Source organism: Bemisia tabaci, chromosome 8 (assembly GCF_918797505.1).
Source record: "Bemisia tabaci chromosome 8, PGI_BMITA_v3".
In the NCBI taxonomy this organism is placed as follows: domain Eukaryota; kingdom Metazoa; phylum Arthropoda; class Insecta; order Hemiptera; family Aleyrodidae; genus Bemisia; species Bemisia tabaci.
This window is the reverse complement of record NC_092800.1, coordinates 24661874-24684665: the sequence shown is the minus strand read 5'-3', so window position 1 is coordinate 24684665 and position 22792 is coordinate 24661874. Positions and strand designations below refer to the sequence as shown.

General features: G+C 35.7%; 3 protein-coding genes across 4 annotated transcripts in view; 2 read left to right on the top strand and 1 right to left on the bottom strand.

Annotated features, from left to right (window-relative positions):
* Positions 1–8678, top strand: part of Kul (Kuzbanian-like) — a 137448-nt gene extending 128770 nt beyond the window's left edge. Inside the window, 1 exon segment of the mRNA XM_019044814.2 lies at positions 1065–8678. Within this exon segment, the coding sequence (XP_018900359.2) occupies positions 1065–2414 (1350 nt within the window). The 3' untranslated portion in view covers positions 2415–8678.
* A 1837-nt stretch (positions 8679–10515) lies between these two features.
* LOC109032570 (uncharacterized) lies at positions 10516–17727 on the top strand. Of its 2 annotated transcripts, none has more exons than XM_019044777.2 (5): positions 10516–12268; positions 13255–13528; positions 14065–14185; positions 15646–15788; positions 17388–17727. In XM_019044777.2, exons 1-4 carry the CDS (start codon positions 10939–10941, stop codon positions 15727–15729), a joined length of 1809 nt encoding a protein of 602 aa, XP_018900322.2. In that variant the 5' UTR covers positions 10516–10938; the 3' UTR covers positions 15730–15788; positions 17388–17727. The 2 variants fall into 2 exon arrangements, with proteins under 2 accessions (XP_018900322.2, XP_018900321.2); XM_019044776.2 differs by having other exon boundaries at positions 17376–17727.
* On the bottom strand, positions 16801–22739 carry amx (TM2 domain-containing protein 3 almondex). The gene is given in 8 exon segments (XM_019044778.2): positions 16801–16997; positions 18835–18953; positions 18955–18979; positions 19908–19978; positions 19980–20033; positions 20876–21013; positions 21618–21691; positions 22382–22739. Coding segments are annotated over 8 exon segments (699 nt in total). The 5' UTR covers positions 22464–22739; the 3' UTR covers positions 16801–16861.
* Positions 22740–22792: the final 53 nt, after the last annotated feature.

Sequence of the window (22792 nt, the reverse complement as noted above, 5' to 3'; positions counted from 1 at the left end):
AGCAGGTAGCAATGATCACAGCTAAGCTTCTTCTTAGCGTAGTAGCTGCTCGAAAAAACAAGAACTTCTTGACTATTATAAGCCCTCATTCTGGAACTCTCCTCAATTACAATTTTTGAAAGTATCTTAGATAATTTCTAAAGCATAATCAGGAGCCTTGTTATTAAAAAAAACCTTTGTTAAAAAAATTGGTCGCGTTTACCTTTGCATTGCAAGTGTGATCGACTGATTTATACATCCACACATGGCAATGTTCTTTATCCATGCCAAACTTGCCAGTTGGACCAAAGCAACGAAGTCATCTCAATCAGAAAAACAATAACCACCCTATTTGATCTGAGTTCCAAAAGATTAGGTTTTTGTAGGTAATAACATACTCGTACGCACTGAGCTACAGTTTTAAGGGTTAAATACACCCAAAGAATTTTTTAGGAATGCTGAAGGACGATCAGAGTTTACATAAACATTTTTGTCGTTTTCTTAAAGTGTAAAATTACTTAGCCTCTGTTATTTTCCCAGTGATTAAATCAGGTCGGTCTATCGTCAAATAGATTTCCATCACTGTTATTGGTGAGAAATCCAAAATAGTCTAGTCTCTAAAAATGTTTTCACACTATTCTCTCTCTATCATTAATTGGCAACAGACCAAATGATTTTTCGTCTCAGAAAAATTTTCTTTATAACAAGCTGCTCTCAACAACAATATCGAGGCATATTTTCCTCACAAAGATTCTTTGTCATAGAGAAACTTTCTTTATAGCAGGTGCCATTATAGACTAAAAGTACTATATTCAGTTTTGGTCGAAAATCAGAATTTTTTTAAGACACTCAATGTATCTATTTATCATCATGAAAAATTAAATCATAATTTTTCTAGTAAACACATGCGATACTAATCAGAGGCTAATTTGGTCTGTTGCCACCCACGTAAGAAGAGTCGAGCTATTATTGCTCGTCAATATCAAATGTTGCAAAGTCCGTGGGTGTTTTTCTAGGACATTCTAACCTCTGTACAGGTTTTTGAAATGACTCTCTTTACTCATATCTTTTTTTGTTCTTTTCAGGTTCTAAGCACAAGACTTTTCGGAAAGCGTCCAGATCTGAAGCTGAAGGCCGTAACAATCATTCATAGCTCAACAACAGAAACAGTGAGGCTTCCTCCGCCAGATGCTAGTGGTCCAGGCGTCACTGTACATCCTGCCATCAAATCAAAACTGCCTCTAAAACGTAAAGTTCGTGGAGACGGAAGGAAAATTGTTGCTAGCAAGGTGAAAAAAGAAAACAGCTCTGGTTCCAACGTCAATAATAACAACAGCCCGATTGGAAAAGGCAAGAAGGCAGACACTCCTGCAACCAAAGAATCTGAAAATTCAAAACCGATGGATTCAACTCCAGAGAGCTCACCAACAAGGAAAGTTCAAAAGAAAAGCAAAAATATATCGAAAGATAAAAAGAAATATGTTAAAGTTCGGAAGTTGGATGGTGATGGAAAGACAGGTAAAAGTATCTCTTCAAAACCTCCAGAGGATGATCCTTTTGGAAAAGTTCGTAATTGGTTGCTGAATTCTCATATTGACGGCCTCGCTTCGGTTCGTAAATCCAAATCTTCCCCAGCTGGTTTCAGTCCAAATAGTGGTCCTCAAGACTCGGCAAATGCTTCTGCGAATCAATTGAATAGTAAAGTAGTGCAAAAAGTCGAACCAAGAAATGCCTCTTCGACTGAAAACAAAAGCAATGACCAGAAAGTAAAACTGCAGGTTGTATATAAGCCAGCCTTCAAATTTTACGTGAAACTGAAAAAGCCACCGTGCGAGACGCAGACTAAAGTGGTAAAAACTAAGCCAAAACAGCCTGTAAATCCTGCAAAACAAAGGGCACTAATTCTTCTGAAAGCGGAAAAGAACAGCGAGCAAAAGATACGTCAAGAGAAAAAGAAACAGAAAAAATTGGCCGAACTAGAAAAGAAACTAGTCTCCGAAAAGAAAGAAAACGTTGCTCTTCAGAAGAAGAGTCGCCATAAGGACAGAGACTCGCCGGATGGACCATGTGATGCATCAGCTGGAGATGCTAGTCCACCAGTGTTTAGTAATGATATTGAGAATATACCTATGGGGAAACATTCAGATCAGGTTAAGCTAATTGACAAGAAAGAACCGTTGTACGCTAATACAAGTGCAGCACCAAGTAATCCAGTTTATGAAAATGTCAAGACAAAACCTGTAGATCTGCTACGAATGACATCCACTGAATGTAAAAAGCCGCTGCAGGAGCCAATATTATCTCAGCACCAGTTGACAGGCTCAAGCATGCCAGAACCTGGAGAGTTGAGTCAGCGCAGCTCCTCGAAAAAGTCCCCGGAAACTCAAATGATCGGAAGCAATCATCTGCCAAAAGTAAAAAGCTTCACCAGATAAGTCAAGATGCTTCTCCAGTCAATTTAATGAGGTTTCCTTCTGTCGAGAATGCTCAAGATATTAAAATTAATCCTAGTGTTAGTGATAAACCAGAGATCAATTCTGATCTCAATGAAACCCTCTTAGATTGCTTATACTCAAATTGTGATAAATCGCGGAAATCGGACAGACTCTCAGCCAGTTTCTCAACTAAAGCTTCCCAACAAATAAGTGATCCAAACTATTTAGAAAACCGTAAGTCTTTTTACTTAGCTAGACCGCCAGGTGATTCAGATCAAGGATGTCTCAAACGGTCTCCGAGTTATCACATCAATGCGTCAGAAGCTTCGCAGAAACATCCGCTCAATCAGTTAGTTCGGAATCTTAGTGTTTCCCCGAATAATGCCGATCTTGCGTCGGCAGAGTCTAATCATCCAAAAGATGAATCAAAAAGGAGTTTCAGTAAAAACTGTGATCAAAAAGTAGTGAAATGTAGTCCTCCAAGCACCGTCCATAAAGCACTTCCTTCTAGATCTTCCAGTAGTTCCCAGGTGAAATCAGTAGGGAAAAGCACTGTCAGTCAAAAGTCACGCAGTAATTTAGATTTGTCTCATCCTTCCAATTTATCCAATTCGAGGGACCCAGTTTGTTGATAGTAGCCAATGCTGTAATCGGCTGAATGTATGACTCTTTTCTTGACCCCTCTCTGAGAAGTTGAAGACTTATGCGGCAATATAGGGTGAACAACGTTTTTGCATTCAGCTCATGTATGTCTCACAATGTTTATAATACGAAATTTTAATATCTCAATTTCTAAGCATAAAGAGACGCATTTTTTGTGATAAGATGGTCTTAATGTATTGACAATCAAGTACTTTAAATGTAATTTGTATCAAAACGTCACTACTATGCTTTAAAAACATGATAAAATAACATCAATGGGAATCAATCAGTAACTCAGTGAGGGGTTTAAGGAGAATGTATCCTTTTTTTTGTAAGTTTAATATTGAAACTGCAAAAATGTTCGCTTCAAATCCTACATTCTGACGGTTACCATCACTTGTAGATTGTGTATTCTCAGTTTCGACTTTTTCCTCATCAATTTTTCTCCACATAGTTCTCAAATTACAATGATATCATATCAGATAGTTTCGAGACTAAAAACTAAAACTGGTACTAATTTTATTCCTATATTTTTATTTTTATGAACGCTGTCATTAACTTTATATTTTCTAACTGACTTCTTTTTCTAAAAGCCTTGACAGAACATATCGTCTTATTTCTCTAGGAAAACTCATTTTGTAAATTTTCCTATCAATCCCTCTTTTTCAACTATTTTACTACCACCGCAGCTTTTAAAGCCTAAACAGGTTTTTTCCTCAATCATATTTTAGTATGCGTAATTTTCCGCTCTCTATTTGGAGGCTTTAAGAAATGTAATAATTTCATTTTTAAGCCATCACTCTGTGATCCAGGCCAGTAAAAAGTATTTCAACGCCACTTTGAGGACACCTGAAAAATAGCACTTTCATTAATGAGCCTTTTTGAGACTGCATTTTCTGAGTGTTTTGAAGAATTTGGTGGTTTTACGGCTAATAAGACATGACAGTGAATTTGTCAAACAATAGAGCTCTTGCATACATCAAGGTTTTGCAATTTAAATAATTTTTTTCTCTAAAATTGTCCTTTTTAAAGCTGTTTTTAAAGCTTGGGAGTTTGTTTCAGAGAAGTCCAGTGGCACCATCTAATGTCTTGGGAAAATTTCAATTAGTACCAGCACTTAAATTGCAAATCCTTGACGCTTGTTCCATTTGAGTTTTGGGATACCTGATGAAACAAACAGATTTTTCACCAGGCTTAATTCTATGAAGTTTTTCAACCATCAATATTACATCTTTATAATTCTTTTGTTGTTTGAAAGTTTACCTTTACTCCTTCATGTGAGTTAAAAATTATGCATATTAGAACGCATCCTCATTGTCTGCGCAATCAAACTGGGCAGAGTAAAAGAAAAGGCCAAAAATCAGATTGCCAAAAGCAGATGTTGCGATGCTCTGAGTACCTCAAAATGCCTTTCTTCTGCTCTGTCTGATCTAATTGCACAAACAATCATTTCCGTAGTATATTGCAACACTTCTTTCCCGTCCAGCTTGCAAGATGTGAATAGTATTATTTTGAGATTTTTTGGTCCCTTCAGACTATACCATATCAATTTCTTTTGTTACCTGAATTATTTTGGAGGGTAGTTCCTTACGTGTAACTTTAATTGAATTGGTTTTTGTTAGACGGGCGTTAGTTCAAAAACTCATCAACGAAAGCCAGGGCTCATGAGATTTTGGACCTACGCCTGTCTAGTAGGAACTGGTTCAATTATTACACTACTCATTGTTCCCTTTCACAATTCTTTAAAAAACGATTATAAACTTTGGTATTTGTGTGGTTTTTATGATAGAATTTAAAACCGACCATTACTCAAGTGTTCTAGAAGTCTTTTGCTGAGCAGGAATTTTGCACTCAGAATACATTTTCCATATGAGTCTTCATCGTAATAAAGTCACATGTCTGTCTGAACTTAAAAACGACTTACCTTGATCGTGGTGTTACAAAATTTCTGCTCCCACTTAATCTTTTCAAGAGAATCAAGCCAATTTTGTTGCTTGAAATTTCGTAGGTATATTCTTCTAATAAAGTGGAAGAATAATAATAAAAATGGACAATCTTAGCAGCAATGTGAAGGCAATAAGTCATTATTCAAAAGAACTCCTTCATTACAAAATGTTAGAATTACTAAGGAATTGTTGTCTCTCAGAAGTTCGTTACTGTAGAAATTTTTCAGTGCTGGAGGCATCAAAAAATCTCCAGAGCTACTTACTTTTAAGATATCTGTGCGCCTCTTGTAAACTATTGTACAAAGTATTCCTTAGAATTTGTAATAAAATGTATAAATTGTAGAAAATACTAAATACTAATGTACTAAAAATGATCTCTCGTGACGAGCAAATGGATTTTATATTTAAATGTTCATTTAGTTGATGTGATAAGTAGTTTTTAATTTATTAACTGTCAAATTGCAGCTCGGTGTTGTTCATTTTTCTACAGCATAACTTACTCTTGAGGGAGATGTCTTTAGTCAAGAAGGAGGCCAGCATCAGACTTTTTGTTAAGCTCGTTGTCCTTCGTAGCACAGGATCAGGAGGTTGTTTCTGTTAGACTTCAGAAAGAAAACTTTGCTTTAATTGTGATGTGTTCCGGGAAAATGGGCCCTATTTGAGTTGATTTGATTTGCATAGTTGTCATATTGAAGAGTAAATTTTGTAAAGTATACCCCAGAGAATGTACATAATTTTAAAGGAGAAATTGTGTGGAATTTGACAGATTCAATCGAAATGAACCAAATTACTGCCTAGCCTAATTTTCTTGAATGATTTATTTTTTAAAGAAAAAACCAAGCAACATTGAAAACGAAAAGTTAGTGAGTATATTTTTCATAATCTAGTGTAAATTCGTGAAAATTTTAAAGGGGTCAAGTCGTTTATTTCTTTGTTAAAAAAGTAAAATATGAAAGGATATGAGGCAACATAAAATGCAGTTAGGTCGATTCCAGTCATATCTATCTAATTAATGTGCAGTTTGTACATGAAAAATAGCGTTCTGTAGAGGAACAAGATTATTCTCAATCTCTCAATCTTTTTCAGCTATCAAAAAGATCCGTTTTTACACAATTATCAACGAAGTTCTGAAACAATACCCCATGTATTTATTCTTCAATGTTATATAGACTTAAAACTTTTTTTGGCAAAACCGATTACTTACTTATTTACTATTCACGATGGCCATTTCGGGTGGTCAGGCCGCCCATCTTCAGGTGACTGCCTCATTGTTGAAAAGTTCGAAAATCCGGCGTGATAGCCGCGCCGGCGCAGTTATTATCGCGGCTCTCGTCCTCTCGATCAGCTAATTTTCGAACTTTTCAACAATGAGGCAGTCACCTGAAGATGGGCGGCCTGACCACCCGAAATGGCCATCGTGAATAGTAAATAAGTAAGTAATCGGTTTTGCCAAAAAAAGTTTTAAGTCTATATAATTGTGTGTAGTGCCGATAAAATTTTACAAGTGCAATATGCAACAATATAGTATTCTTCAATGTACCTAAGGCAGTCTGGTACCAAAATTCACTCATTTTCATTCTCTCATGAAGTTTGCGAGGAAAGTCGATGGAACTTTTTCCAGAACGCATCGATGTAAGCTGAAAAAAGTATGATGGAGGAAGTCTTATTTAATTCTTTGTTTATTTATTTATTTTTGAAAAGAAAAGTGGTATTGAACAACGCATTTTCAAAGAGGCTGGTCTGTCTGCCTTCATGAGGAAAAAGCATGAGGTGGCCTTTCTCAATTTTAATGCTGCCTGAGTTTCGGTGCTCCGTTTGCCAAAATGACGATTCACCGCAGCTTTATCTCTATCTCTTATTCTATCTCTCTCTATTTTTTTTATCTACCTATTAATTTTTCAAGTGAACAGCATAAAAATCAGGAACAGCCCCCTCTTATCTGCCCCTCTTTTTACAGACTGTGTCTGTTGTGATGGGATATATTTTTCTTGTCAGTGCATCTAAACCAAAAAGTTTTCATCCAAGCTGAACTTCCTTCAACATTTTTAGTGTCTAACTTAAACGATTCCCCAACTTATCTAGACGCCAAGGCTTTTTAACCATTTGTTGTTATTTTTTGCCTTTTTTTTATCATCATTTTAACAATACTCATCATAATATTAATTCCATGTTTTATTTTTGTGTCTATTTTAATAATTTTCAAATTAGTCTGTGAAATTTAGCTCATTTCATCCTTTTGATCATTCAGTAATAAGTGATCTGTCTCATTGACACTGTCTGCCAGTTCCTAGAATGTGAACTGTTTTTACAAGAGTAAGAAGTCATTGGCCAATAATTATTATGCAGAGCAATTTGTTCTTTTGACAACTTTCTTTATCGACCGTATAATTTTTTCAATTTCAGATATTTGCTATGATATATGATATGAAGACAGGTCTTATGTTTGTGAGGTATTTCTTTATAAAGTGCAAGAATAAGTTTTAGGTGACTGATTTGCATTTAAAAATGTATGGTGATTCAAGATATCCAAGTTCATCTGATTAATAATGTAGGAGATTTATTTTGAATATGAATGCTGAATTTTATCCGTTTCAAACAATTAAACCGTTCCTTAATCCGAAATTTGTATCAAAAAGTGCAATAACTTTGAACAAATAGATATAAATTTGAAGTTAAATATGTTTCATTTTTTGTAACTCATTGGTTGATTTCACAGGGAAACTTGGAAACGTCTGACATCAGAGATAAGTTGTGTGCCAAAAATAGGTACTTTCCTGTGTCATTGTTAAACATTTTCTGTTGTACGTTTAGAAAACATTCATTTCATCCATAGTAACTTCTTCAAAAGAAAGTCTGTCTCAGATAGGGTGTGTTACAATCTGTTGACGGCAGAGACACTTTTTTAAGTCTGCAGACGGAGACACTTGAATTCTGTTGTGATAGTTTTTAAGCTCTCTAATTTTTTTAACTCCTCAAGTTTTTTTCATTTAAAACACTCCAATCCTCAACAGATCTAGTTGAGAATTCTTCTTTTTTGCCGTAACTATGGTTTGGAAATTAGAGAGTTTATGAGTCATTTTATTATAATTTTAAAGGGCTCGTCAGTCCAGATGGCACAGCGCGGCTCATGCTTGTAGCTGTCCCTATAAATGGCTTGTCAACTGGTCCAAGGAACAATTCCATTGTTGTGCTCATATATTTTTAAGTTCTAAATCCATTCCAAGTAAATTGAACTGGCAATGTGTTCAACTATCATCAATTCAATCCCAATATATAACCTGGAAAATTTCCACTCCCCAGTCTTAAGCATACTTACTGTAAACTTAGTTGTTTTTTTTCTCATCAAATCTGGCATTCTATTGATGTACACTTGTTGATGAGAAATTAATCTTTTTCGCGCCAGAATCAATGTAATTTTTTCTCTTTTTCATGGAAAACCAAGTTGATTCCTCATTTCCATTCGTTTTAGGATCAGAGATCAAAATCATTCCTTATTGTATGAAAATGTTCTGCTAATTTTCACCTTCTCTGTGTCATCCTTCATGAGTCATTTACTTTCTGAATATTCACACGTTGTTGTGATTAAATTTTATACATTTTGTATAGTAAGAGGAAAACTCAAATTGATTTGTTTTGTACTTTATTTTGCTCATGAAAAATAAAATTATTTAAATTACTTCTTCATCTTTTCTTTTTCTTGTTAAAAGTGTCAGTTTGTATGAAACAAAAATGAATATTGTCCCTTTATCTCTATGGAAAATGAAAAATTTGTCTTTCAGCCCTTGGATGAATCCATCCTCCGATGAAAGTTTCGGTGTCAGTGTAGGCTCAAATATAAGTTCACAAACAGGAACCCAGAACAGCCTCCAGATGCAAGTAGCAGACGAGAACTGCATTGTTCAAGAATTTTCTGTATGAGGTTCGTACAGCATTTAAAAACAATTAATTTTGGAAGGTGTTGAAAGGTGAGCTGAAAAACTGAAACTGGAGACGTTTTCGACTGGTGACAATAGTTTTTCGTAGCTTACAACAACATCAGACACTCTAACTGCGAAGATCCAGAAATGATTATCATTTTTCTCTATTTCATGAAAATTCTTTGGAAAATCAAGTTTTTCCTGGGGATCCCTTTTCAAAAGTAGGTATACTCGATTTGCCTGAAAATCCTGATAAAATGAAGAAAAATGGTAATCATTTTTAGACTATAAATAAAATCAATTGCAACTTTTAGGCAAACGAACAGTTTATGCCCATAGTTAAGGATTTCAATAATGTAACCAAATACCGAGGACGCAGTCCAGTTGGTCCTTACTAGATTTCAGCCGAAAAATCCGTCCAGTTGTTCAGTGAAACTGAATAACTGATGTCCAATAGTCTTCTTTAGTTGTTGATCAAATTGATAATGGTCAAAATTTTCAATGTCGAATACAGAACAAGTTCATTTTTTTAAACAACTTGAAGTATTTACTTTAATTAAATATGCATAAATAAATAAATACATTTTAAAGTAAACTTGCATTTAGATAACATAGCGGTAACAGAAATATACATACATCATATTTCACATAACAAGTACGATATAATTCAAACAAGTATGAAATAAAATGCGCAGACAGGTCACCTTGAATGAGGACAAAAAATGTCATCAAACAAAACAGTTGCGGTGTCAGACGAGGTTGCTGTTAAATAGCTATAAACAGGGCCGGATTTAGGGGGTCGGCAGATTTTGAAATTTTTTTAAATGTAGGTATTAAAAAAAATCGGATTCGGAAAAAAAAAAATCGCAAACGAGAAGAGGCGACAAAATCTCTCATTTCCTGAGAGTATCGCATGCTATCATGTAACACGTATTAGCGCCTACAAGACTTCATGAATACTTCACGCATTGCGGCAGACACAGTGCGGTCTGCAGCGGTCGGCGTGAAACGCATAGCGCCTACAAGAGTGTAGGGATACTTCACGCATTGCGCCAAATACAGTGCGGTAAGCGCGGCGGCGGAAGTTCCAATGATTAAACCTAGATTAAACCACATTTATGTTTGTTCTTTCATAATTTTTTCGTTCAATACCTATACATGGAAGGCCTTGCCCCAAAGACATTGAATCTTGCCCACACTAAGATAGGTTACGGAACTTAACTTTCGCGCAAAGTTCCGTGAACTTTGGCTAGCAGTGTCGACAAGGCTTTCGCAAAAAATGTGTCCAACACGAGTAAACGCACGTCTCATGCACCCCTCCCCCTCCGGCACGTACACTTGACAAGTTTCAGAACGAATGAGAAGGGGGCGGCAAAATACAGGCAGCCCATGGGCGAATAGTAAGTAAATCCGGCCCTGGCTATAAATTGAGCTTCAAAAATTATCACAGGAACTTATGTTTCTTTGAAACCTTGCACACAAAAAATACGGCACCAGTATTGCTATTATGAGCAAGTGCCCATCGCACTTTGCGCGTGCACGCGACTGCAGCGCCGTTTTGACCCATTTGACCATTATCAAGAAAGTAAACAAACCGAACAAACGTGACACGTGACTTTCATAGGTTAAGGTTATGTTTACATTCATCCGGTCAGCACAGCAGTCGATATTCGTTCAATTTACTTTAATGCCAGTTAATTTAGTGTACTCAAGAAATTTTTTCAAGGCAGTACTTTTTAACTTTCAGATCTGTTGGATAAAGAACGTATTTTTTCCAGTGTAGTGAAACTGTCGCTGTCTCAAATGGCCTCATTGTTTTTTGCAATATTCTCCGCTTCTGAAGTCTATTCTTCTCTCGGCCCTCAAAATTTTCACTCTAATATAGGCTCAAATGGAATTTTGCAGTGGTTTACAGGAGCAGCATCTTCTTTATTCTTAAACTGAAACGCTCTTTAATTTTGGAGTTATTGTTCACTATTGAATACTTGACCCTTTGGCTTTCATGATTCCATCGCAGTCATGGTTCGAATTTGCCATTATCTGTTGCAAATGAGATTTTACTCTCTTGCCAAGCATAGCTCATTAAATTTTCAACTTCTGAATGCATTGAATTCTGCTAGAGCTGCCAATAATATAAGTCTTTTTTGTCCAAGGTACATTTCCCTTGCTCAAATTAAATATCACATACCTCCTAGGAGTACTAAAATCAAGAAACAACCTGTCTCATCAGTTATCAAGAAACAACCAGTCTCATCAGTTATGTTTCAAGACCGCTTCTTCAAGTATCTCAGGGAAAACAATAAATTCTTTGCTGTTACTCCAATAACATCAGATGATAGTGTCAAAAAACTAATGCTGACAGAAATCAAAGAAGTGAGCAGTACTGAGTTACCAGTTTTTATTTCCACTGCTATTGTCAATGGTAAATTGACAGAAACTTTGAAAGCACGGTTGGATGAGGAATGCCTTTCCAGATTATCATCATTCACAACTGACGATGTTCTAAAAGTTGTTGATGCTTGGCTCTACATTGTTCCGCATATCCTGAACAATTTGAAGTTTTATCACGAAGCAATGCCTTTGTTTGACCGCATCCTGAGCAGCAATGATACAAGCTTGCCTGCATTCGTCCAGACTTTTTACTACGTTAGTCTATGTAAAGATAAGAATCTTGCAAGGGACATTATAAGGAAAGCTCTAGATAAACTTCAGTCCTCTCATAGTTTAATGAGAGCTTTAAGTCTAGATGAGCTGGTTATAATCTCCGTTTCCATATTTCGTACGAGCAACACCATTTCATCTCGGGCCTTATTACGAACAATTTCGGATGGCATTATGACTAATTTGCAAAGATTAATGAAAGATGATGCCTCATTGGTTACATTGATTAAACCTTTGAGACCAGCTGAATTCTATGATCTCAAATTATTAGATGCTATAGCAGCTAATCTGTCATTACTGAAAACAAAGAGCTTTATCACTAAGATTCAAGTTTTTGCACTTTTTGGGCAGTCCCTATATCCTGACAAAGATTTCCTCCAAAAATTTGCTGATGACATTGGCCACAGTTTATTGCATTTGCTGGAAAATAAAGAGACAATGGACATCAGGATAAAAGATGTATCAAGATTTTTTTGGTCGCTAAGTTTTCTGAATGTGATACCGCAAGTTGAAAATTTAGACAAAGAAGTCATGGAGAAAATAGAAGATTGGATCCTTGATAATCAATTCAATGAATCCAACTTACATTGGTTAATCTCAATGATGTGCAGTATTTTTATTTTCAACTGGGATTATGAACAACTTTTTAGGAGAGTCTTCGACAGTTTTTCAGCACATCAATTGAACGGTGAGATGCATCCTTTGTCCTAGAATTATTTATTCACTGAGCACTTAGGTAGATGGAACAACATGGGAATGGTACGCTCTGACATTTTCTAACAAGGTTTTGTGTACCTGGTTGACCTTTGAAGTCATGTGTAAAAGCAAAGATGTAAGGGGAGTTGCTTAAATTGCCGATAATCTTTCTGCCTTATTTATGGGTGCAAATGTCAGGTAGGTAATCTGCAACTGAGAAATGAGATTCCCATGCATGTTACTGTATATTTGCATCACTCTTTTGTCTTTGATGACAAAATTGGAGGGTGGATCCGGCTGGTTAAGAAGCTGGGAGAGATTACAACGAAGTCAACCTTCACTTAATATCACCTTCGCCATCATCAAAGGTGGCTAAGTAGAACTATTTTTCATGAAGTTTTTTTTTTTTTTTTTTTTTTTTGTTTTTGTAATCATCATTTCTATTCCAAGAGTTGATTTGATTTATGTCATGGTTCATCGACCTGTTCAAAATATTCATCAAATTATCTTACCATCGAAACTTGTTAATCGAAGTTTAGATTGCACTGTTCTTAGTTCAAAAGAGAAAAATAGTTATAGTGTAACATTCTTGCAGTTGGGCAGTTAATTTTGATCTTTCAGCGCTTTTATAATACCAATGAGTCCTTTTTAAGTATTATGGAATTAAAAAATGAAATTAATTCAGAGAAATTGAATTGGTCTCTGTTTAACGGGCATAAGTCCTAAAACTCATGAGGCCTAGCGTCCCGCATAATCCATGAAAGCCAAGGATCATGATTTTTGGACTTGCGCTTGTCTAACAGAAACCTATTCAATGGCCGTGCCTTACATGAACAAAGCAGGTCTGTCACTTTCTGTCTTACAGCAAAAGTCAATCGGAAAGCAGTTATTTGAATTTTCTCCTTCATTTCTTGTTAAATTGTCAATTTTTATCATCATTTAATTTGCCACTAATGTTGCTCCATTCATTTTTTCCAGTTCCTAATCACTCAGCCAATTTTCGGAACTTAAATTTATTGATAGCTGGTCTCAGGATTGAGGCTCCTTATCTGGTTTCCGAAGACTTGACGAGTATCCTAAGGCCAACTATTGCTCCGACAGCCGTGAACCATTTGCGAACAAGACCAGTTTTAAAGGATGCTTATAAAACAGCCTGGTCACTTACAAAGGACCATAACGTAACTGATATTTTGTGCCATTTTAACATTCCTCACGTTCTCATACTGGGTCTAACGTTCTATACGCCCAAAAGGTATTCTCAATTTTTTTTCATACTTCACTCCTTTTCTCATTTTGTCAAAGCTTACACCTTACAGTCTTTTATCTTAGTCGTTTGTTGGAGGTGCACTATCCGTCTTGCTTGGTAAAGGTTTTTTGGCCTCCCTTTACAGACCTAATCTTATATATCGTTAGTGAAACTGCAGGAATGCATATTTCAGTTTGCTGTGTCGCAGACTTCCTGTCATACTTTATTTTGCAAATGGAAAAATACTCGATGTTAATTCTTGAAAACTTCCCTGATTTTCCTGTTTTGTATGAAGAATAATTGATGAAAAGATCAAGCAACTACGTTAGCTTGTTCTCCTTTGATAAAATAAAGGGATGCGGATCTGTCAAAACAGTGCAAATGAGTTACCTGCGCATTCCTGTAGTTTCACGATCAATATCTGAAGTACCACAAAGTTAAAAAAAAGTGGAGATGATTTTTAAAATTTATCAGAGTGAAATTTCTTTTTTTCCACCATGAAATTGTAGCATTGGGAACATAATTTTTCCTTAATTTTGCAGAAACCTTCTGAACATTGAAGTTTTGGATAGGAGCAACTGTTTACTGACCTCAAATATCCCCCACGGATTGATGAGCCTAAAGTTACGATTATTGAAGCAATTGCATGAGCACATTCTTATCGTAAGTTTTTTCCTCAAATCATGTCAGGGAGTTTAAAGAAGAGAATCTCATTCTGGATCATAAGAAGATCTTACATATTTCCTATTTGGATGGTGAAATTCCCCAACCACATATCGCGGTTTGCGACGTTGCAGACTTCATGCCATATTTTACTTTCTGCAAGGAAAACTACTATAAGTCAATTTAAACTTCTGTGATTTTTACTCTCTATGCGAAGAAAATTCTTTGAAAACTTCAAAGAACGATGTTGATTTGTTCTTCTTCAATTCTAGTAAGGAGTAGTAGAGGATCTAAGTAATGGAAAAAATTAAGTGGGGTAGGAGATTTTAAAACACCATAAACGAGATACATGGTTTGGGAGTTTCATCGTCAATTTGCTTTCTCTTAAGATGTAGATTGATGCAAAATGGCTCTTTATAAAAATCTTGCGATATCAGGCAAATAAAAAAGGCAATTTATTGTTATTACATAGATTGTCATATTGAGTAGTTTTTTTTATAGTTATTTTATGAGAATCTTACAATCAACGGAAATAAAATAATTTTTACCGCTAGATGTTACGAAGGATGAGCTTTAAAATTTCTCGGGAATGGGGAGTGAAGACGTCTGAAAAATCGGACATGGAAACATCTGGACGAGTGTTCATTTTACTGAATACCAGTTAACACGTCTTCTTTAAATTCATGATGGTAGCCTACCGCCTGTATTGGCAGTAGTAGCAAAAGTTGAGGTCATTGTGCCTCTGCTGAATCCAACGTATGAGACTGATTCTTAGCAATACCTTGAGATTTTTACAAAAATTCTTTCTTCTTCACTCACATGGTGAAAAGCATGAAAAAGTATTACAATCCTCTGGAGAAGAAGCAAAAGTATAGGGAGAGGGTTTTCAATTCCAGGGTGTCTACAAGTGCGGAATTTCTGGAAATAGTACTGAATTTTTAAGGGCGGTCCCGAAGTACTGAAAAAGTGCGGAAATTCTGCTAGAACGCCCGGAACTTTTTTCATTTTTTTGTCTTTTTTGTCGCAGTTAGAGCGAGAAATTCAAATTTTTGAAAATTTTCGAATTTTGGCGATTGAGGGTACTGTAAAAGTACTGAATTTTTTTGTTGAAGAGGTACTGAATTTCTTGGAAATGTACTGAAAAAGTACTGTAAAAGTACTGATTTTTGACCAGCCTATTTTAGTAAACACCCTGAATTCAAATCTTCTGCAGAATATGTCTGCACATCTTGAGAGTTCATTCTAAAGTTATCGGTGGTTGCATGCATATTTTGACGTATTTCTGCCAAATGGAACTATTTGCATTAAGACATGAGCCCTGAGACCCATAAGAATATATGCATGACAGGGCGCACCTTATAATGCACATAGTTCCGTTTGATAGAAATACGTCCATTTTATGTTGGTTATTTGGAGCATTGTCTCTCAGGTTGCTCATGACCATTCTTTTCCTCTTTCAGATCGACTCAACACGACTTTCCAAGGACAACAATTTTCGAATCATGTTTGAAAAGAAAATTAGAGAGGTTGATGGTGTCGATTAAAATTTTGGCCGAGATAAGAGTGGTTTTCTCCTGTGAACAAAACTTTTGACAATCATCAGGTAAATATTTTCTTGAGCTTGAGGTGATTTTTCCTTCCTTTAAATGGGTATGACATCAAAGTGTACATTGTTTTTAGAGAATCTCCATTGATTTTATCAGAATAGTCTGGCAACACGAAATCGAATAAAAGTGTAAGAGAAAACTCTGAAAAAAGACAAGATTGTGGTCAATATCACAGTATTGTTTCAAAAGAGACGTATGCAAATTTTACTTTGATGTTAATTTGATAAGTTTCATTCTCTCTTCACTAAACAGTGCATAGCAATTGAGGTGTCGGGTGCAGGAAGGGCATTTCTTGATTGCAGGATTTTAGAATCTCTACTACTAATTTATATTATAGAGAGGAAACTATTAGGTGAATTTTCTGAGATTTTTAGTTTTCAGCATTGTAAAATCATTAAGAAAATTCAGTAGAGGTTTCAACAAATATCATGCACTTGCTTTAATTACGGAGGGTGAAATGTTCACGGAGATCCTGAGACTCAGCAACCAAGATTTACCTTCTCTGTACCCAGGATTTCAATTAATGCTTTTTCTTTAATTTTGAAGTTTACAGCAGTAAAATTAAACTAGCACAATAGTCACTTCTTCTTGACACTTTGTATTCCTCGGGGGGGGGATTTAGTACTTGAATAACATTTGAAATAATGACTGGGTAAGAAAACTTATCCTAAACAAATTTATTTTGAGGTTTGATTAGTAGTTCCCGGGTGCTCCGTGTGTGAGATCCGTACGCTTTGCTGCTCTCCATGCTGCTATTGGCTGTGCGTCATTCTGTGACGTTACGCGTACTGATATTTTAAGATAGGGAAGCGTTTTCCCATAAGGGTTTTGTCCGTACGCGGTCCGTGTCGGTACAGGGAATGTTCGTGCGGCACGGATAAATCCGCACGCTTGGGATCACTGGGTTTGATGTTCCATATTCTGAATGCATTTTGACCTGACTGTAAGTATTGATTGCTTTGAACTTGGCAACATAAAGTAATGGCTGAAAGGAAGATTCCGGTGAAATAAACTTCGTAACAAAAACCCTGTCTTTATTTCTATAAAACTGTACAATTACAAGTAAAACTTAAACATAAAGAGATCCATCGGCTGGACCTAAATAATGTATAGAAATTAATATCACATCAATAAGAGTCCAGACACCCAAACCGCCAAAACTGAATAGTTTTCCAACTCCATCTTGCCAATGCCCAAGGTAAAACCTGAAAGTAAAATCAAAGCATTATAATAATTTACACCGAGAGAATATAGTCCTACCGCATACCTTTACAAATTTAAAACGTTTCAAAGGAATCACTTGTGACAACTTTTTTCTCGGATTCAATCCAAGAAAATAGTTGTCAAAATTGAGTTCTTACCAACGTTTTAAACATTAAAATTAGAGCTTGTGCAAAAAGTTTGGTCCCATTCAGACAGAAAAAATAAAAAAAAAAACATTTGGTCAAAAGGAAAACAAATTGGGAACTTGAATTTCATTTTTGATGTTTTTTTGAGATTGGTAGTTGCTTGGCAATCATATTAGTTTTAGTGTTTCAAACCTCTTTAAAGAAGTTTGAGTTAACGCGCCATTATCATTTCAGTGTATTTTTCAGGGGCGCGTCAGTACACTGTTGCAATTTTTCCTGGTACCAGATTTGAACTAAGGACCTTCAACAGAGCACCGACTTAATGCCGGAAAAACAATATCATGTGGCCAAGGAGGAGGCTGAGTGGATCACCCCCTTTCTCCCCACAGATGAACTATATGAAAGGCAGTTTTTTTTTACTAGAGCTCTCTTGGCATGGGGCATTAATAAATGCTGACTTCCTAATCATGAAATTAATTGTAAGTTAGGTGTCAGGAGTATTTTTTGTACTTTTTGAGCGTACACCCAACACAATTATAGAAAAAAGAAACACAAACTAGACAATTAAATTTGATTTGATCGTTAAGGTTGAAGTTCAATTATTTCAAAAGCTCCTTCCCTCCGCTTTTATGTCAGGATTACTTCATAGCGCATCTGCTGAAAATAATGCAGGGATTCAAAGTCACCATTTTCGGAGGGGGGGAGGGAGGAGGAAGGCTGTCAAATTTTTTGTGTTACGTTGAAAGAAAACGATTCAGATAAAATTTTCTACAGTTATTTCCTTGATGTTTTTCTATTTTGGAAAAAATTGATTTAATTCTTAGGAACAAAGAACATAAAATTTATCAAGACTTTGTAATATGAAATGGTTGGGAGATGAAACTTAATTGCAATACATCGATGAAAGACTTTCCATTTTGAATACCGTAGTGGTCAGTCAGCAAATGACTTCTTTGCTAGTTATCTGGGTTTTTAAAATTTTTTAGGGTTAGATTCTCACTTTTTTACTCCAATCTATGGGTGCAGAAACTTCTTGATTGCACATCCTGTGGGATGCACGAATGCACTCAAAATCGGGAAAGCAGTGATGTCCAATTTTGAAAATAGGGAGAAAGGTGCAAATAGATGTCAACATCGCTTATTTTCTGCAAAAACGAAGGATGGTTTTAAAAGGGAAAAAAAATGAAGTAGTAAAAAGTTGACATAATAACAAATTTGAGAAGTGGGAGAGGGGGGAGTGAGATAAGAGGACCTACTGAACAATAAGAAGGCTATGAACCTATCACACTTATATTTAATTGATGAGTGACATATCGATGGTGAAACTGCAAAAGTGCGTATATCGGTTGCGGTGTTTGAAAATCTCTGCTCCTATTTTTTTTTTAAAAGGAAACCGAAGCAACATTGTGGCTTGAAATTTTCACAGAATATTCTTCCCATAGAGAAGAAAAATATCCGAAGTGCTCAATAAATGATGTTAAGTGGTTTTCCATATGAAAAATAAAGTATGACAGGAAGTCTGCAACGCTGCAAACCGATATACGCATTCCTGCAGTTTCACCATCGATATATTGTAATGTTACCAGTGTGCACACTTTTCTTTCTTCACTCTGAATCCAGGAGGATTATTTTTGCTTAATTGCATCTTATTAAGCATTGGTTTAGAACAGATTACTGAGCTCATGAAGCTTACCTATCTGCGCCAAATCCACCTAAGGTAATGCTGAGTAAGAAAGCTTTTGACCATCGATACCCTCCTGTCCAATTGCAGCGAATATTCTTCAGAAATGTTCGTTTTCCAAGGCAAAGTACCGTCGCTATTTACCGTGCAATTAGTTCTGAAAAACAGCGGAGAAAATTCAAATCTCATCCATCCATTTTGAATTGATTATTCTCGTAAGCCTTAATTCTTTAATACCACTGGCAGTTAAATTACACATATAATTACTTACATACTTAAACTTCAACAAGTTTAAAATCTCAATTCCAAAAAGGAGAGAAAAGAAACCAATACCAAGTGCCACAATGAGAGTGACCAAAAAACTAAAAAGCTGTACCTCAAAATTGATTGAAAAATAAAAATACTACCTCTTGCTTCATTTTTTAAGTCTGTAGAAAGTGATGGAGAAATTCTACACTCCCAAAATCAGTGGCTAAGTGGCATGGCTTCATGGCTACTGATTTCTCTCTAAAACATCTCTTTGTTTTTCAGAAGAGACCAACTGAGGGGCTTGGAGGACAAGGCGCATAAGTGCAGTTTTTGAACAAATTGAGTTATAAAAGATTTTAAAAGAAACAAGTGTTAGTGCATATTCTGTGAAAAAATCGCTTCCAAATTCCAATTTTCAAGCCTTAAAAAGGCAGTCTGAACTTTCTTTTCACCATAAGGATCCATGAACTTTCGAAACTTGTATCATGTCAAATATGTATCTCTCGAAATCACAAAAACTGCACTTATGCGCCTTGTCCTCCAAGCTCTTTAACTGTTACTGCCTAAAATTTCTTAGGTATTTTTCCAAAGAGAGTAAAACAATGGCAGAAATTTTGAAAGATTATTCGACAATTAAAAAATTAAGTATCATAGGAACTCCATAACATCGTAAATCAAGGTAAATAGTTTTCGAGTTTAGCCATAAATATGAAACATGAGGCTGTGTATACCACCATTATGTAACATGTTTTCCTCCATGTTCCATCCATTAGCAATAATAGAAATCAACTCCTGAGTAGGAGAACTTGAAAGATTGACATCTAAATGATTCCTACCTGTAGTAAAGTAGTGGTGAACGCACAGAATCGCAGCCTCCTTTCAAGACACATTTGTGCTGCCAATGAGGTGTGGGTTTGGTAGCAATACCGGCAATTCATTGATCGCTCAAACTTTGTGGGTCCCTTTAAACACAAATAAAGCAGACGTTGAGATGGAGGACAGATTAATTTAACATATTACACTGCTACACAGTATTAGGCAGGCAGATACTCTTAGAGAAATAAAGAAGTAGTGATATTGGTCAAAAATGCTCTCAATGTTGGCAGAATCATTACGGTATAAAGACAAAATACTTACATAGAATTAAAAAATTGTGTTTAAAAAATGTTTGAATACAAAATACATAGAACCATACAATAAATTGGCGCCTATCATAATTACTTCTTGGACATGTCAGGGATAATTGTTAAGCAAATAAAGCAAACCCATGCCTCATTAATTTTTTTGAGAACTTTGGGTTTGTTGAAATCATGAGAGGGAATAATAATGGAAATAAAGGGATGGTCAAAATCACCCACTATATTACTCAAAAGGCAATATTTTCATAGATTTGCAGGGTAGAATTTTGATGCTAGAGCCAATGTTGACAAGTATTTCATGGCAGCTAATTAGTATAAATATCAACAATTTAAAACCACATATTTCTGTTACCAGCAATTGGACTTCATTTTGCAATTGGGAACTAGAAATCCTGGCTCAGTTTAGAAGCAACGTATGCCCCATTTGTTTTCTTATGCACATTCCTGTTTCTGTGGACAATCCAGATATTGTAGTTCCTAATGGCAAAATAAAGTCTAACTAGCCACTTGAAAAAAAGGGTTCTTATTGACGTGATATTTTTACAAGATTTACATGACCAGTTGAATACAAATTTGGATTCTAAGACACCCCTTCCATCCAGATCTTTTGGTAAAAATGGTCAGAATATGCATGCTGGGATATGAGGTCGTCGTGCAGTGCTTACATTACATCGAGTTAGAGCCTCGCAGGATACATTGAGATCACTTCCATATATGCATGTTTCATTGAAAGCACATTTGATGCATGGATCCCTCAGCTTGGAACAATCCAAATTTGACGAATCAGAGCATGTGTCGGCATACTATGAAAAAAAGAAAAAATCAGCTATAGATAAATTAAAGTATGTATTCAAAAAAGTATTTAGATTTTTTGTCTTAAAATGCAGGACTTAGAAAATTTAAGGAGATTGAAAAAAGTAATACCAAATAACTCAACTTGCAGAATTGATACATAAATAAATAAAAATAAAAAAATAGCTGTCTATCCATTAAAAAAATACCAACAAGGATACGGATGAAAATTCAATACATAAATGGCTGAATAAAATGAATAATGTGTCAATGAAAATATTTTGCAGCCTCTAATTATATTTTATGTTCTTTGAAAGCTCATCTTTTCATCAGCTGAAAGTATGGACAGAGTAAGGCTATGACAAGTCCAGCGTTCCGGTCGATTACCTCAGTTGAGGATGTTCACTTCACTTTATTTTAGTGCTTAAACACTTTAGCTGCTGAGGGCAGCCAGTAGGTCAGGAAGCCAGACATTTTTTAAAATTTTAAAATTCCTGCTGTGTTGTTAAAATGCTTGGAAAGTTAGATGAATTGTCACATACTTAGGAAATATATGCTCTTAGGAAATACATATTAGTGTGCAGCTCAGCGTAATAGTTAAGTAGCAAAACTTACCTTTGCACTTGGGCCTCTATCTACTTTTTCTTTATATTTCTCTATTTTTTCTTTCGCTTCATTGTGTTCTTCCTCTGAAATCAGAATAAAGTTTGTCATAGTGAAAATGGCACTGGTGCTATTTTATTCAGTCACTAGATCATACATTTAATAATGATGAGAGAAACTGAATAAGAGAGCTACACCCAATTCAAACAGTTCAAATTTCTATCTGATAATGGCGGATGAAAAAATTTGATCCAATTATACTGTTGTTGTGTGAAACCATCAAACATTGGCATTCAGTCAGCTTCCTACCTATAAACATACTGCATTGGCTAATGTCAGTTGGAGGAATTTGCTCTAACTTTTTGTTTAACTTTTGTCGGCGTCAATCAGATGAAAAGTTAAAGGAGAGTTATTAAAGGGGTGATCAATATTGTCTTTCAGTAGATTCTTGGCAGGTGATAAGAGAAGAAAAATAAGGGATGCAGGGGTTTGGAGCTGGTGTCTGCACCCATTGCGCACCACTGATCTCCAGACATACCTTGTTCCCTTCCCTGCTCGCAACTGTAATTGGTTATTCTTGATCAACACTCTTGGTGGGGTAGGGGTAGAAATGGCATTGTATCCCCATTATTGGGGCAGAATGTTCTACTGGACAGAAAAATGACCTGAGCGGGGAATTGCTTTATTCTATATGAGGCCACTTCTTAAATTGAAGCACACTAAGTAAGAATGGAACGGTTGCTTATGATGTAGAATAAAAAGGTACTTCAACTTACCGTTTTGTAATGGAGTTGCTAGGACCAGGAGGATAAATAAAATTAGGAAAAAGTAAGAAGATTTCACTTGCTGCGACTGCATTTAATGGAAAGCGGTAAATTGAAGAATGAGTGACATTAATGAGATCTTCATTGACGCTAGGGCACACTTCTGAGCACTGAGCACTTCAACACATTATTAGCTTGACATCCGATAAAAATGCAAATTTAAGAATGTAAATATTATTCTGCTAAATTATTTCTAAAGATGTTGCATGTGACAGAATTTTCAATGATTTTCGAAGCCAGCAGGTCGTAGCACAAATTTTTTATTTCGTTTGGCATTTGGCAAGTCAACCAAAATCAACGTATAAACCTCAAAATATTTCTTATCACTGACGAAATGTAAATAAACAAGGAACTGGAAAGAAA

Bases quoted from the DNA above. Each gene is read 5' to 3' on its own strand.
- LOC109032570 (XM_019044777.2), top strand. From the start codon at position 10,939: ATGGTTCGAATTTGCCATTATCTGTTGCAAATGAGATTTTACTCTCTT. The intron at 12,269-13,254 runs GTGAGATGCATC...CATTTTTTCCAG, and splicing joins TTCAGCACATCAATTGAACG to TTCCTAATCACTCAGCCAAT. The intron at 13,529-14,064 runs GTATTCTCAATT...TTAATTTTGCAG, and splicing joins ACGTTCTATACGCCCAAAAG to AAACCTTCTGAACATTGAAG.